The following is a 17,187-nucleotide window of genomic DNA, read 5'->3' on the forward strand; positions in this document are numbered from 1 at the left end:
AATGATTAACAATGTTGAACATCTTTCGATGTGTTTATTGGCTATTAGTGTATCTTCTACAGAGAAATGTCCATTCAAGTTATTTGTCCATTTTTTGACTAGGTAGTTTGTCTTTCTGTTGTTGAGTTGTAGGAGTTCTTCACATATTCTGAATATCAAACCCTTATCAGATATTTGATTTGCAAATAATTTCTTCCCTTCTTTAGGTTGTCTTTTCATTTCTTAAAAATGTTCTTTGATGCAATGCATACAAGTTTTTACTTTGATGAAGTCCAATTTACCAATTTTTTTCTTTTGTTGCTTATGCTTTTAGGGTCATATCTAAGAATCCACTGCCAAATCCAAAATCATGAAAATGTACCTCAATTTTTTTTCTTCTATAAGGTTTATGACGGTAGCGCTTATATTTGGGATGTTGATCCAGTTTGAGTTCATTTCTTTGTCTGGTGTGAGGGAGGGTTTCAAATTCATTTGTTTGCATGTAGAAATCCAACTGTCCTGGCACGTGAGCTGAAGAGACTATTCTTCCCCACTTAATGGATTTAGTGCCTAGACCAAAAATCAATTGGCCATAGATACATGACTCATTTCTTGACTCACTTCTAGTCCAGTGGGCTATATTTCTATCCCTGTGCCAGTACCACACTCTTTTTATTTCTGTAACTTAGAAATAAGTTTTGAAATTAGGAAGTGTAACTCTTCCAACTTTGTCCTTCCTTTTCAAGAATGTTTTCTGTTTGGGGCCACTTGCAATTCCATATGAATTTGAGGATTGTATTTTCCATTTCCACCAAAAAGGCTACCGGAAATTTAATAGGAATTGCACTGAACTTGAATGTCACTTTGGGTAATACTGACATCTAAACAATATTAAGTATTCCTTTCCATAAACATGGAATGTCTTTCCATTTATTTAGGTCTTATTTAATTTTTTTCAGCAATGTTTTGTAATTTTCAGTGCACAAATCATTAACCTTCTTGGTTAAATTTATCCCAAGGCTTTTAGATGCTATTGTAACTGGAATTATTTTCTTAATTTCCTTTGTGTTCATTGTTAGCATTCAGAAACACAACTAAGTATTGTGTGTTGATCTTGCAACCCCGGGGTTGGTTGTTTTCTTATTATTGAATTTTAAGAGTTCTTTGTATATTTTGGAAAAGTCTTTTATCAAATATGTATTTTCTCACAGTCTTTTCTGCATCTTTTCATTTTCTTGGCAGTGTCTTTCACAGAGCATAAGTTTTTAATATCAATGAAGTCTAGCCTATCAATTCTTTACTTTATGGATTGTGCCTTTGGTGTGTATGTAAAAAAGTCATCACCATACCAAAAGTTAGCTAGGTTTTCTCCTATCTAGCTTATCTTCTAGGAGTGTGATAGTTTTGTGTTTTACATTTAGGTCTGTGATCCATTTTGAGCTAATTTTTGTGAAAGGTGTAAGGTCTGTGTCTCGACTTACTTGTGTGTGTGTGCATGTATGTGTGTATGTGTGTACATGTAGTTGTTCTAGCATCATTTGTTGAAAAGACAATCTTTGCTCCATCATACTGCCTTTGTTCCTTTGTCAAAGATCATTTATCTGTACATTCCTCTGCCAGTACCACATTGCTGTGATTACTGCAGGTTTATAGTCAGTCTTCAGGTCAGGTAGTGTCAGCCTTCCCACTGTGTTCCTTTCCTCCAATATTGTGTTGGCTATTCTGGGTTTTTTGCCTCTCCGTTAAACTTCAGGTTTAGTTTGTTGACATCCATAAAAGAACTTGCTGGGATTTTGATTGGGATTGCATTAAATCTATAGATCAGGATGAAAAGAAATGACATCTTGACAATACTGTTTTCTTATCCATGAACATGGAATGTCTTTCCATTTATTTGTTTCTTCTTTGATTTCTTTCACAGAGTTTTGCAGTTTTCCCCACGCAGATCTTGTGCATATTTTCTTATATTTATACCTAAGTATTTACTTTTTGTGAGCGCTATTGTTAATAGTATTGAGTTTAAAATTTCAAATTCCACCTGTTCATGGATAGGAATGCAACTAACTTTTGTGTATCAACCTTGTATTCTGCAGCCTTGCTATAATGGCTTATTAGTTCTAGGACTTCATTTGTCAATTCTTCTGATTTTTTTCTTTTTTGGAGGATGACTAGCCCTGAGCTAACATCTGCCACAAATCCTCCTCTCTTTGCTGAGGAAAACTGGCACTGAGCTAACATCAATGCCCATCTTCCTCTGCTTTTTTTATATGCGGGATGCCTGAAGCAGCATGGTTTGATGAGCAGTGCGTAGGTCCGCACCTGGGTTCTGAAGCGGTGAACCCTGGGCCAGTGAAGCAGAATGTGTGAACTTAACCACTGTGCCACCAGGCAGGCCCCTCTTTTGATTCTTTACATAGACAATCCTGTCATCCGTGAACAAAGACAGTTTTATGTCTTCCTTCCCAATCTGTATACCTCTTCTTTCATTTTCTTGTCTTATTGCATTAGCTAGGATGTCCAGCACAATGTTGAAAGGCAGTGGTGATAGGTGACATTCTCACCTTGCACCTGATCTTAGTGGGAAAGCGTCAAGTTTCTCACCAATAAGTATGATGCTAGCTGTAGGTTTTTGGGTAGATATTCTTTATCAAGTTAAGGAAGTTCCCCTCTATTCCTAATTTATTGACAGTTTTTATCATGAATGGGTGTTGGATTCTGTCAGATGCTTTTTCTGCATCTATTGATATGATCATGTGATTTTTATCTTTTAGTCTGTTGTATGATGCACTACACTAACTGATTTTCAAATGTTGAACCAGTCTTGCGTACATAAGATAAAACTCCACTCAGTTGTGGTGCATAATTCTTATCATACATTGGATTCAGTTTGCTGATATTTTGTTGAGGATTTTTACATCTATGTCTATCAGACATGTTGATCTATAGCTTTCTCTTCTTGTAATGTCTTTGTTTGGTTTTATGATTAGTGTAATGCTGGTGTCACAGAATGAGTTGGGAAGCCTTCCCTCTATTTCTATCTTCTGAGAGAGATTGTGGAGAACTGGTATGACTTCTTCCTTAAATGTTTGGTAGAATGCAGTAGTGAACACATCTGGCCCTGATGCTTTCTGTTCTGAAAGGTTATTAGTTATTGACTCAATTTCTTTAATAGAGGCCTTTCCAGATTATTTATTTCTTCCTATGTGAGTTTGACAGCTTGTGTCTTTCACAGACTGGTCTATTTCATCTAGGTTATCAAATTTGTGGGCATAGAGTTGCTCACAGTATTCCTTTAGCTCACAGTATTCCTTTATTATCCTTTTAATGTACATGGGTTATGTAGTAATGTCCCTCTTTCATTTCTGATATTAGTAGTGCCCTCTCTCTTTTTTTCTTTTGTTTTCTTTATGTTTTAATTTACAATAAAAGAGTTTAAAAATACAGCAGAAAGCACAGCATGCAAAATATAGATGAAGCATATTCTTTGCAAAAAGATTTACTACAGAAAGAAAAAATTTTAAAGAAGAACTATAGTGTCAAGAGAATTATAAATATATGAAATAATATAAACTATTATCTACAGGTAATTCCCTTCTTTTCAAGTTCCCAGGGAAGTTATTAAATTTATATAAAGTATTTGATCCAATGCTTATAAGTTTAAAAGTCTGTTTGAAAGACATTTTTAGTGGAAAAATATAAGTAAACCAAATTGTCTCAAAACAAATCAACAATAATAAAGCACTGACAAAGCTACCATATAACAACAAAGGATGTGTTACAGAATTCTTTCAGATTTCAAGGAAGAGTTTGTATCTATGAGCACAAAGAAGACAAGCTTCATTTTTCTTTATGTAAAGTTAACATAACCCTGAAACAAAACCTAACCAAAACAGCATACAAATAAAACTACAGACTCATCTCAATTTAACAGCAACAATTTTTAATAAAATGTTAACATTTGTAATCCATTGCTGTATTGAAATTCTACCGTTATATGAGCAACTAATTCCTAGAATGTAAGAATAGATTAAAGCTCGAAGGCTTGTTAATATATTTCTCAAAAATACATGAAAGGATCTCTTTTCTTCTTAATTAGCCTGGCTAGAGGTTTATTGATTTTATTGATCTTTTCAAAGAATAAGCTTTGGTTTCATTGATTTTCTCTATTGGTTTCTTGTTTTCAATTTAATTGATTTCTGCTCTAATTTTTATTACTTTTTCTTCTGTTTACTTTAGATTTAACTTGATCTTCTCTTTCTAGTATCCTAGGTTGGAAGTTAACATTATTAATTTTGGATCTTTCTTCTTTTCTAATATATGCATTCAATGCTACAAATTTCTCTGTAAGCACTGTTTCACTGTATCCCATAAATTTTGAGAAGTTGTGTTTTCACTTTCATTTAGTTCAAAATACTTTAAAATTTCTCCTGAGATATTTTCATTGACCCATATGTCATTTAGAAGAGTTTTGCTTATTTCTGCTATTTTGGAATTTTTCCAGCTATCTTTTTGTTACTGACATCTAGTCTAATTCCACTGTGGTCTGAGAGTAGACATTGTATGATTCCTATTCTTTCAAATTTGTTGAGGATTTCTAAAGGTTTGTTTTATGGCCAGAATGTGGTCTATCTCAGTGAATGTTCCAGGCGAACTTGAGAATGCATATTCTGCAGTTGTTGGATGAAGTAGTCTATAGATGTCCCTTATATCCATCTGACTGATGATGTTATTGAGTTCAAGTACGTCCCTACTGATTTTACGCCTGCTGGATCTACCCATTTCTGATAGAGGGGTGTTGATGTTTCCACCTTTAACAGTGGATTCATCTATTCTTCCTTGCGATTCTATCAATTTTTGCCTCATGCATTTTGATGCTGTGCTGTTACACACATATACATTAAATATTGTTATGTCTTCTTGGAGAAATGACTCCTTTATCATTACGTAATGTCCTTCTTCATTTCTAAAAACTTTCCTTATTCTGAATTCCACGTCGTCTGAAATTAATATAGCTACTCCCACATTCTTTTGATTAGTGTTATCATGGTGTATCTTTCTTCATCTATTTATTTTTCATCTATATGTGCCTGTATATTTAAAGTGGGCTTCTTAAAAACAACACATAGTTAGATACTGTTTTTTGACCCAATCTAACACAATCTCTGTTTTGTAACTGGTGTACTTAGATGACTGGTATTCTAAGTGACTGTTGATATTTTTGGATTAATATCTACCATATTTACTGCTGTTTTCTATTTGTTGCCCTTGTTCTATTTTTGTCTTCCACTCCTTTTCTGTCTTTCATGGTTTTAATTAAGCATTTTCTTTTTTCTCTGTTCTCAGCATATCAGTTATACTTTTTTTAAAAATGGTTGTCCTATAGTTTGCAATACCCCTTTACATCCAATCCAAGTCCACTTCCAAATAACACTCTACCATTTGATGGATAGTGCAAGGACGTTAAAGTGGAATAATCCTAATTCCTCCCTCCCATCCCTTGTATTGTTGCTGTCATTCATTTCAGTTATACATAAGCATATATATAAGCATACATAATCAAATACACTGTTGCTATTATTGTTTTGAACAAACTATTAGATTAATTAATAAGAAAAATGAAAATTCTTATTTATTTTACCTTCACTTACTCCTTCTCTGATGCTCCTTCTTTATGCAGATCTGAGTTTCTGACCTATACCGTTTTCCTTCTCTCTAGAGAACTTCTTTTAACACTTCTTGCCTGGCAGGTTTACTGGAAACATAGTCCCTCAATTCTTGTCTCAGAAAGTCTTTATTTCTCCTTCACTTTTGAAGGGTAATTTCACAAGGTACAAAATTCTATATTGGTGGGTTTTTTTCTCTCAACACTGTAAATATTTCACTCCACTCTCTTCTTATTTGCAGGGGTTTTTGAAAAGAAGTCAGTAGTAATTCTTATATCTTCTATAGTAAGGTATTTTTTTCCTCTGGCTGCTTTCAAGATTTCCTTATCTTTGATTTTCTGTGTAGTTCGAAAATATATTGATATATCTCGGTGCAGTTTGGGGGGCATTTATCCTGCTTGGTGCTCTCTCAGATTCCTGGATCTGCAGTTTGGTGCCTGACATTAATTTAGGGAAATTCTCAGTCATTATTGCTTCAAATATTTCTTCTGTTCCTTTCTCTCTTTCTTCTCCTTCTGGTATTTTCACCACGTTACAGCTTTTATAGTTGTTTCAGAGTCCTTGGATATTCTTTTCTGTTTTTCAGTCTTTTTTCTCTTTGCTTCTCAGTTTTGGTAGTTTCTATTTAGACATCCTCAAGCTCAGAGATTCTTTCCTCCGCTGTGTCCAGTGTACTAATAAGGCCATCAAAGTCATTCTTCATTTCTGTTCATTCTTCAGTGTTTTTATGTCTAGCACTTCTTTTTGGTTCTTTCTTAGCATTTCCATCTCTCTGTTTACAATGCCCATTTATTCTTCCATGCTCTCTACTTTATCATTAGAGTCCCTGGCATATCAATGATAATTGCTTTAAATTCCTGGTCTGATAATTTCAACATTCCTGCTATACCTGAGTCCGGTTCTGATGCTTGCTCTGTCTCTTCCAACTGTGTTTTTTGCCTTTCAGTACGTCTTGTAATTTTTTGCTGACAGGAAGATATGATGTACTGGGTAAAAGGAACTGCTGTAAATAGGCTTTCAGTAATGTGGTGGTAAGGAGTGGGGCACGTGGAAGAATTCCACAGTCCTGAGGTTAGCTATCAGTCTTACGGAGCCTGTGCCTCTGAACTATGAACCCCATACGGCCTAGTCAGGTTTCCTCCCCTGCTCCCTTAGTTTGGACAGGGTGGTGAGAGTGGGCTGCGAATGGGTATTCCCTTCCCTCAAGTCAGTTAGGCTCTGATAAAAACTTAGCAAGGTAGGCTCTGGTTGAAGAGTTTCTCTTGAGGGCAGATCTTGTTAAGAAGAACAGAATGTTCTGGCACGTTTTAAAATGGTTCCCCCTACTGTCAGCACAAAGGGATTTTTTTTTCTTTGATATTCACTGAGCAAAACTGGTAGCGCTCCAGGAGGTAAAACTCACAACAGTATGACTGGGTTCCCCTAGGGGTTTCATCTCTCAGACTTGACCTCACTGAGCCTCCAGCAATTTTTTCCATTACCGTTCAGGTTTCCCTGCACTGGCCCTGAGTCTCACAAAGGTTTCTGCTCTAATAAGCCGAGATTCTCTGTATCTGCCTGTCAGTCTCTCCAACTTTGGGGGCAGTGGTTTGTCCTGTGATGTCACTTCTCTGACAGATCTAAGAAGAGTTGCTGATTTTTCAATTTGTTCAGTTTTTTACTTGTTAGAATGAAGTGGCAACTTCCAAGCTTCTTATATGCTGGACTAGAAAGTGGTAGTATTCTTTGGGATACTGCTTAGATTGGATCATGTGATCTGCAAATAGACATAGTTTTACTTATTCCTTTCTAGTTTAGATGCCTTTATTTCTGTTTTCTTGTCTAGTTCTTCTGGCTAGAATCTCCAGTAAAATGTTAAATAGTAATGGTCAACATGGGAATCTTTGTCTCATTCCAGATCTTAGGGAGGAAGTTTTCAATCATTCACCATTGAGCATGTTAGCTGTGTGTTTTTCGTAAATGCCTTTACCATGTTGAGTAGGTTCCCTTCTATTCCTAGCTTTTTGACAGTTTCTATCATGAAAGGATGTTGTATTTCGTGAAATGACTTATGTACATCAAATCAAGATGATCATGTGTTTTTTCTTCTTAGGTTCTATTAATGTGATGTGCTACATTTATTTATTTCTTACTTTGAACCACCCTCGTATTGCTGGGATAAACCTCACTTTATCATGGTGCATAATCCTTTTAATATGGTTTTGGATTTGGTTTGCTAGTATTTTGTTGGGCAATTATGCATCTTTATTCATTAGGAGTACTGGTCTGTAATTTTCTTTTCTTGTGGTATTTTTAACATGGCCTAGGTACCATGGTAATGCTGGCATTACAGAATGAGTTAGGAAGTGTTCCTTATTCTTGTATTCTTTGGGAGAGTTTAAGAGGGATTGGTATTAATTCTTTAAACATTTGGTTCAATTCACTAGTGAAGCCATTTGGTCCTGGGCTGTTCTTTGTCAGGAGGTTTCTTATTACTGATTCAATCTCCTCACCTATTACAGGTCTGTTGAGATTTTCTATTTTGTCTTAGGTCAGTTTAGGTAATTTGTGTGCTTCTAGAATTTGTCCACTTCATCTAGTTATTTGCTTTGTTGGCACAGAATTGTTCATCATATTCTCTTATAATCTTTTTGCTTTCTGCTGATAGGTAGTAATGTATCCACTTTCATTTCTGATGATAGTTATGTTTCTGCCCTCCCTCCCTCTCTCACCCTCTCTGTCAGTCTAGAGAAACTTTTGTCAATTTTGTCGATCTTTCAAAGAATCAACTTTTGGTTTCACACATTCTCTTTATTATTTTTCTATTCTAATTTTATTTAACTGTGCTCTAATCTTTATTATCTCCTTCCTTCTGCTAGCTTTGAGTTTCCTTTCTCTTCTTTTTCTAGTTCTGTAAGATATAAAGTCAGGTTACTGATTTAAGACCTTTCTTCCTTTTTAATATAGGCATTTACAGTTATAAATTTCCTGCTGAGCAATGCCTGTGTTGCATCTTATGTGGTGTTTTCATTGATTCATCCCTAGGTATTTGCTAACTCCCTTGTGATTTCTTCTTTGACCCTCTGGTTGTTTAAGTGTCTTGTTTAATGTCCACACTTTTTTTTTAACATTCCGGTTTTTCTTATGTTATTGATTTCTAGCTTCATTTCATTGTGGTTGGAGAAGGTACTTTGTATGACTTCAGTCTTTTTACATTTATTGAGACTTATTTTGCTGGTCTAATATTGGTCTATCCTGAACAACGTGCCGTGTGCACTTGAGAAGAACAAGTGTACTCTGCTCTTGCTGGGTGGAGGGTTCTAGATAGGTTTGTTAGGTCTAGTTGGTTATAGTGTTGCTCAAGACCTCTATATCCTTATTTATCTTCTGTCTATATGTCCTATCTGTTATTGGAGGTGGGGTATTGAAGTTGCTAACTGTTATTCAAGAACTATTTCTCCCTCCGATTCTCTTGAAAAGTATTCTCAATGGAGTGACGATTCCTAAAAGCTTTTAGAAGGGCCAAAATAGTTTTAAAATTTACATGTGTATACCTTTAAACCAAGAAATTTCACTTTTTTCTTTTTTGAAGAAGCTTAGCCCTGAGCTAACATCTGCCACCAAGCCTCCTCTTTTTGCTGAGGAAGACTGGTCCTGAGCCATCATCTGTGCCCATCTTCCTCTACTTTATATGTGGGACGCCTACCACAGCATGGCTTGATAAGCAGTGTGCAGGTCCATACCTGGGATCCAAACCGGTGAACCCTGGGCTGCCAAAGTGGAACGTGCCAACTTAACTGCTGTGCCACTAGGCCGGTCCCAAGAAATTGCACTTTTGGAAAATGTCCTAAAGAAGTGATAGTATGATAATAATCATAGTAACACCAATTCAGCCTTTACTTTGTGTCAAGCCCTGGGCTAACCATTTTAAATGCATTAATTTATTTATTGGGTAGTTCTATCACTATTTCAAATTTATAAACGATACAAGAGATTATGAGTGCGTGATCAGTAGGTCGATAGAGGTAATTCAAAGTTTTCAGTGCAGCAGTGTTTGTTACAGAAAAAAATACAAAGCAAATTGTTAGAGAGAACATGGTACTGGGAGCTGGAAAACCTGAGTTTAAATTATACTGTATCACTTATGACTACAAAATTCTTAACTCTTTTGGGTCTCAATTTCCTCAAATGCAAATACGCTCTAAGATTCTTTCCAATTTGCACTTTATGATTGTTGTTCATTACTTGAATTATCTAAGATAGTGCTGGAAACAGAGCAGTCTCTGACTGAAAACTATTCGAGATGGTAATGTAATGACTTCCATACACTAATCCTGCTCTAGAAGCATACGTGTTTACAGAAGAAACAATTCTATTTTGAAAAGCTAACCGAGACTGTGTAATCATGATGAATCAAAAAAGTAAAACAAAACAACGCCCCCTGCAAACAAAGAAATAAAATCTAGAGTTTATATCTGTGTTTATAGCAGAGAAACCTTACTCGTATCACTGACGCTCAATCATCAGAGAAAAAGCAAGATCTGATCAATTTTACTACATCATTCATTAACTGATTTAATACACTTATTAAACAAGTATTAAATATATGGTCCTTTGCCAGGTTAATAATATACTAGTCTGTTTTCAATAAGCTAGGTCACAGTTTGAGGGGGAGACACTGTTAAAAAATAGTTACAATAAGAGCTTTGCTAAAGTTATTAACAGAATCCTATAGCAGCACAGAATAAGAAATACTTAGACTTCCTGAGATAACATTCAACTTGATTCTTGTATTTGCCAGATGAATAAGACCCTAGACTAGGCACGGTTACACAAGGAGTGGGTGGAGGCTGGAGGCTGACAGACAGTGCAGAGGAAACAAGATATGCAAAGGTTAGGGTCAACCAAAGGCAGACATCATATTCACATTATAATTTAGTGGTGTACAAATATGATGTCAACTTAACCCTAACTCTCTCACTTTGACATACATGATCTTAATATTATTGAGCACTTATAAATTGCGTCAGCTTACGCACACATATATACACTCCTTACATAAAAGCAACGAGACAGGGTTTTACAGCTGAGAAAATTAAGATCCAAAGAGGTTAAATGTTTTGTCCAGCATTACACAGCTAGTAACTGATGAGGCTAGAGTTTAAAACCAGGTAGTCCACCTCTAGAGCTGGCACAAGGATTTCCCTTGCTAAGCATTTCTGCTGAGATGTGCCAGCCCATGCCCATTATCATCTCATCTCACCTAACAGAAGTATCTGCAAAGCTACCTCTGAGCCTCCCCTAGGTCAATTACAAGATACAGGGTCTGGCGAGCTAACGCCTCCCACACAGACTGCCAATACCTCTTGTCCAGGTACTCAGCCTGTCACAAATATTTTAACTCCCTCCAGAAAATTTCTTCTCCCCTCTAAACATAGGCTTCCCTTTCTGTCCAACATGATTAGGAAGTCCGTATCTGTTCACTATTGGCAAGAAAGAGAATTAAGAATACTAGGTTTGAAAGATAGCTAGTTTTCACTCTACACCAAAGAGAGCACATAACTAATTCTTATGAAGCCTAAAGAGGAGATTATTAATTCGACTTCATAAATGTGAAATAAAATGGTACCTTCAGTCCCTCCAATTCATTTTCCAGTTGCTTAGAGTAGTGCTCGCTCTGTTCACGCAATTTCCTGTCTTTAGATGCTTCAGCAGCTACAGCTTCTGTGTGAACTTCCAGCTTTAAAATAAAATGAAAAAAGCAGATTTCACGGTTATAATTGCTTTTCCAAAAGAATGTTTTTCCCCTGTGGGAATCTACCTTGTAATAGGAAGATAACTCAAATTTTGAAATTATTAAATAATATTACCAAACTAAAAAAATAACTTTTTTCAAAAATTAGAGAATAAAATACATATTATTTCACTGGTCTGAAAAAGCAGCTTTAATCACTACCCCATGGGCACTACAAAATTTGCCTGACTACTAACCTCTTTTTTGGCTCTTTCTGTTCTGCGCAGTTCTTGCCTTAAGCTTTCAACTTTTTGCATCACCAGGTCCACCTCTTCTTCCTTATCTCGGACGTGGCGAGCAAGTTTCTGTTTTTGGGCGTGCAATTCTGTTAGCCGCTCATTGATCTCCATGAACTCCTGCATGGCCAGTTTCCTCTGACAGTGTGCGTCTTTCAGCTCTTTGGACTGGTTTTTTAATCGCTCACTAGCCTGGACTAGTTCCTACAGTTTTGTAAAAAGAATATAAGTTACCAATTCTGCAACCTAGGGACCAAATTTGGCCATCAAAGTAGCTATCATGAAGTTAAGAAGGGCCAAAATTATTCAAAATTAAAAGAAATGAACTACTTTTGGACAGATCCTAGGAACACGGTGCTCTGTTCATGTCCTTAATCCCTTATGCTAGCAGGCTAACTGCAAAGGAACAGCTGATCCAACCTTCTAGTACCTCAGTTTCTACAAATAAAGATTATAAGATACAAGACATGATGGTCACAATAAAGGTTTCATGAAATCAATGGATATTTGTGAAATTAAAAAAAATTATACTGAATGATTACAAATGATTAAAACAAGGGTTGCTCTTGATGTGAAAACTAAACTTTAGGCCAGAAGCAAGGAGAGACAGCTAAATTTCCTGGTTAAAGTGCGAAACTTAAGAGGAGGCTAAAGTAGACTCAAGTCAGGGGCTGGCCCCGTGGCCGAGTGGTTAAGTTCACGCGCTCCGCTGCAAGCGGCCCAGTGTTTCGTTGGTTTGAATCCTGGGCGCGGACATGGCACTGCTCGTCAGACCACGCTGAGGCAGCGTCCCACATGCCACAACTAGAAGGACCCACAACGAAGAATATACAACTATGTACTGGGGGGCTTTGGGGAGAAAAAGGAAAAAATAAAATCTTTAAAAAAAAAAAAAAAAAAAGTAGACTCAAGTCAGTAGAACTGCCTGCCTCCCCGGAAAAGGAAATGCGAATCTTCTTTCAGGAAAAGAGCCTCAAATCTACGTTTTTTAAGAGCACACAAACATGAGCTTACAATCATAGATTCCCAAACCCCCAAAGAACAAACAAACATAAGCAAACAACGGAAACAATAAAAATAAACCTCAATAGTATTTGGATATTAGAATTATCAGATATCTACATAAAATTGCTTTGTATGAAATGTTTGAAGAAATAAAAGGAAATCATAAAAATGGGGAAATGACAAAAGACTATCAAAAATGACCAGGTAGATTTATAAAACAACTTTATGGAACATTTAGAAATGAAAAAAATATGTGTTAAAGACGTGAATCCACCAACACAGGAAGCTCTAAATTTATGGAGAAAAATAAGAAGTAACTCAAATCCAGAAACTCTTAAAAAATAAAATTATATAACACCAAATTAAAAAAAAGTCCTTAAAAGAAATCAAAGCAAAAAGACAAATCACCTATTCTCCATCCTCAAACAAAAAGGATAATTAGACTCAGAGCAGACATCTAAGAAGTTAACAATAGAAACATTGGAAAATATGTTTAAAGAGATGAGAAAATAATTAAAATTGTATACCCAGGAAAATTACTTTCAAATGTGAGGCTAAAATAATAAGATTCATATAAAAAAAAATTGAGAGTTTACCACAGTCAGATCTGCACTAAAGCAACATCTAAAGATTCCTTTCAGGAAAAATAAAAATGATTTCAGAAGGAAGGTCTAATGAAAAAGAAATGGAGGGCTAACAAATTAGTAAACGCAAATATGAATGTAAACAAACGTATATAAGATTGCATTATACATATGTCTCAGTACAGTAAACAAGAAGGATATAACTAAAATATTGGTCAAAAACAGCACAGAAATTGGGAAGAGGCAACAGAGTTTAAGGTCCTTAAATTGTTTGGAAGGAGTGATTTATGATATTAAATATGCATGATAAAATTCAAAAGTAACTATGAGAAACTGCCAGAACGTGTAGTGAGTAAAATGGGAACAAGAAAACAAATAAAAACCTCAATTTTTTAAAAATCAAGAAAAAATGTTGCAAGATGAAAAGAATTCTGGAGATTGGTTGCACAATAATGTGTACTTTACCGAACTGTACACTTAAAAAATGGTTAGGATAGTAAATTTTATGGTATATATATTTTACTACAATTTTTAAAAAACAAGAAAGAGGACAAAGATAAGCATTGAAAAGCATGACAAACAGAAAGCAAAAAGTGATAGAAACATGTCCATATACAGGAGTAATCAAAATAGATATAAAAGGCTACATTCACCAGTTAAAGGCAGTTTGTTATACCAAATTAAGAAACAAAACTTTAGATTTTAATAGAAAAAGCATTATTAAGAATAGGGAATGTCACCACACAATGATAAAATTCAATTCACTAGGAAGAAATGCCATTGTAAACTTTTGTGCATTCCAAAAGATACTCTCAAAATATATTAAAAAGAAATTGCTAGAACATCACAGAAAAATAGGTGAACACATCACCATAATGAGAAATTTCAATTTCTCAATCATTAATAGATAAACCACGCAGTTAAAAAAATACTGAACATAAAGAAAATTTGAAAAGCTCAATTAACAAGTTTCATACATAACAGCTTGCACCAACATTGGAAACACAAATTCTCCTCAAACATATATTGAACATTTAAAAGTGAAACAGTCTGGGCCACGAAGTGAGTCTTAGTAGATTTCAAAGAACAGATATCATACAAATCAAGTTCTTTGTAACATTACCATTAAAATAGAAATCAAAAATAAAAAGGCTGAATTCCATAATAACTCAAGGAGAAAAATCATAAAGGATATTAAAATATTTAGAACTAAAAAAATTTGACAATACAAAAAACAATAAAAATGTCTAGTACATACTAAAACTTGGGGATGTGGTAAAAGGTATACTTAAGGGAAAATTTATCGCCTGAAATAATTACATTAAAACTAAAAAAAGAGGTTGAAGTTCAACGGAATTTCACACAAAAAGTTAGAGATAGAACAACACATTAACCTTTCTCCTCAATATGCGAATAAAGATAAAAGCAAAAATTACTGAAAAAGAAATGTGAGAATAATGAAGATCAACAAAGTCAAAAGCTGATTCTTTGAGAAAAATAATAAAACGGGCAAACATCTGGTGAGATCAAACAGGGGAACAAGAATACACGCACAGAGAAATCATATTAAGAAAGAAAAAGAGGTTATACGTACAAATCTAAAAGTGTTAAAAAAATAATAAAAGTACAATGAAAAACTTTATGCTACTCAATTTGTTGGCTTATGAAATGAACAAATTCCTACAAAAGTACAATTTATCAAGTGTTTCAAGAAGAAATAGAATGCCTGAATAGTCCTATTACAATAAAAGTAACTAAACCAATAGTTAACAAACTTTCCCCACTCCCTCATGGGAGAGAATCTCCAGGCTCAGATGGTTTCACAGGTGATTCAAGAACAAAATGGTTCTCTTACACAAACTTTTCTAGAGAACAGAAAAATAGGCAATGCTACCCAACTCATTCTATGAGACCAGTATAATCTTGGTATCAAAAACAGACCAGAAAGATAAGAGAAAAAAATTACAAGCCAATCTTATTGACAAAAACAAATTAAAAATGCTAAAACAAGATATTAGCTAATTAGTTCCAGTGATGTATAACATGCATCAGCATCAAGTCTGGAACTAGACTCCTTGTGTTAAAATTCCAGCTCCACCACTTTGTAGCTCTACGATCTTGAGCAAGTGTACTTAACTTCCCTGTGTTCAGCCTCACCATTTGTAAAATGAGTATAACAATAACAATAGTTATTATTATTATGTAGTTATAATATTTTTATTATATTCCTATTAACATTAGAAAAAATCTATAAATGTAATTCACCAGATCAAGTTATTAAAGGAGAACAATTATATTATTACAGCAATAGACATTAACAAATTCCTAGATATTCGTTGCAATAGTGTGCAGAAAAGTACAATTTAATAAATTCAATACCCATTCTTGATAAAAATGATTAGCAAAACAGGAACAGAAGACAACTTCCTTAACCTGATAAAAAGTATTTACCAACAACTTACAGAAAACATTACTAGTGGTTAAATATTAAGGGCATCGTCTTTGAAATCAGGAATAAGACAGGGATGCCTGCCACCACACTTCTATTCAGCATGGTACTGGAGGTCCTAGCTAATACAGTAAGAAAGGAAAGAAAGAAGAGTCATAAAAATCAAAAAAAGAAGAAACAAAACTGTCATTATTTGCAGAAAACCTTAAAGAATCTCAAACATATTATTACAATTAATGAGTTTAGCAATGTTAGAACAAAATCAGCTAGGAAACATAATTTTTAAAGATATTTAAAATATGAAAAAATATTGGGAAAAATAAATTTAAGGGAAAGGCAAACAAGATCTGTATAAAATTTTACGGAAAACCATTTTGTAAGACTTGAAAGACAGAGAGTATACCATGTTTGTGGATAAAACGACTGTGGAGCTGTCAAGAAAATATTTTCACATTTTTGTATAGTTTGGCTTTTCTAATCAAATTTTACTGAAACTTGGGACCTGGGGAAAAGCAAGCCTTTTAAAGTAATTTATGACTAATTTAGATAGTGAGACAACTCCAAAGAGATTTAAGTCCTGGACATATGTGTTTACATTTCAGAGGGGTGGGAGGGAGATAAGAGCCTGGACCAGGGAGATATCCTCTGCACAGAGCTGGAGAGCAGGGCTTGTCTTCCCAGTGGAGTGGTTTATTTCTATGACAAAGGGTCCTAGACCCTTGCCTTTAGGTTTCCAAGGAGACTCTCAGAAGGGTGGGTGGAGACGGTGGAAGCAGGAAGCATCTGCCCCTCTCCTCTATATAACACCCTGATTCCCTTTCTTGCGGCTCCTCGTCTACAATACAGACTCTGTATGTGTAGGGTTTTATCCATCCAGCTTTCACTGAGTGGTCCCAGAAGTAAGAATTGGCACACAGAGGAGCCATGTGGTTATTTTTTTGCTGTATGTAAATCATGACAATTTGTTCCACTCTTAAAATCTGTGCATTTTAAATAATATTAATAAATATGGATAGTAAGACTGTAAAGACTCAACATTGTAATAATGTCAATTCTCCTGAAATTGCTTTATAGATTAAATGCAATTTTAATCAAAATCCCACAACAGCTTTCAAGGAATAGAGAGTTGAGATACAGACTCGTGCATAAACGTAAATTTAATACATGACAGAGGTGACACTCCACCAGTGGGGAAAGGAGGACCTAATTAGTAAATGAACAACTGGTTAGCCATAGAGGGAAAAAGTGAAATTGGATTCTTATCTCACGTGACATGCAAAAATAAATTTCTGTTATATTAAAAATTTAAATATGAAAGACCAAACTTAAAAAATTTGAGATAAAAATTTAGGAGAATTATTTTTTACATCACATTTCTTACACAAGCCAGCAAAAACACTAATCATAAAAATAAATATTGATAAATTTGACTAAATTAAAACTGAAAACCTTTGTTAATCAAAGAATCCCATAAAGAAAATGAAAAGACAAGCTAACT

At 34.8% G+C, this 17,187-nt stretch overlaps 1 protein-coding gene across 13 annotated transcripts in view; it reads right to left on the bottom strand.

Moving 5' to 3' along the window:
- CDC42BPA (CDC42 binding protein kinase alpha) overlaps positions 1–17,187 on the bottom strand; it is a 321,871-nt gene that overhangs the window by 100,952 nt on the left and 203,732 nt on the right. For 11 of the 13 annotated variants that reach the window (XM_070501687.1, XM_070501682.1, XM_070501691.1 and 8 more), the window contains 2 exons: positions 11,613–11,855; positions 11,251–11,361 (listed from right to left, as the gene is read on the bottom strand). In XM_070501687.1, the coding sequence (XP_070357788.1) occupies positions 11,251–11,361; positions 11,613–11,855 (354 nt within the window). The remainder of the gene's footprint in view (positions 1–11,250; positions 11,362–11,612; positions 11,856–17,187) is intronic. The other 2 variants (XM_070501689.1, XM_070501686.1) reach the window with 1 other exon arrangement.

This window comes from Equus asinus, chromosome 30 (genome assembly GCF_041296235.1).
Source record: "Equus asinus isolate D_3611 breed Donkey chromosome 30, EquAss-T2T_v2, whole genome shotgun sequence".
Taxonomy (NCBI): Eukaryota; Metazoa; Chordata; class Mammalia; order Perissodactyla; family Equidae; genus Equus; species Equus asinus.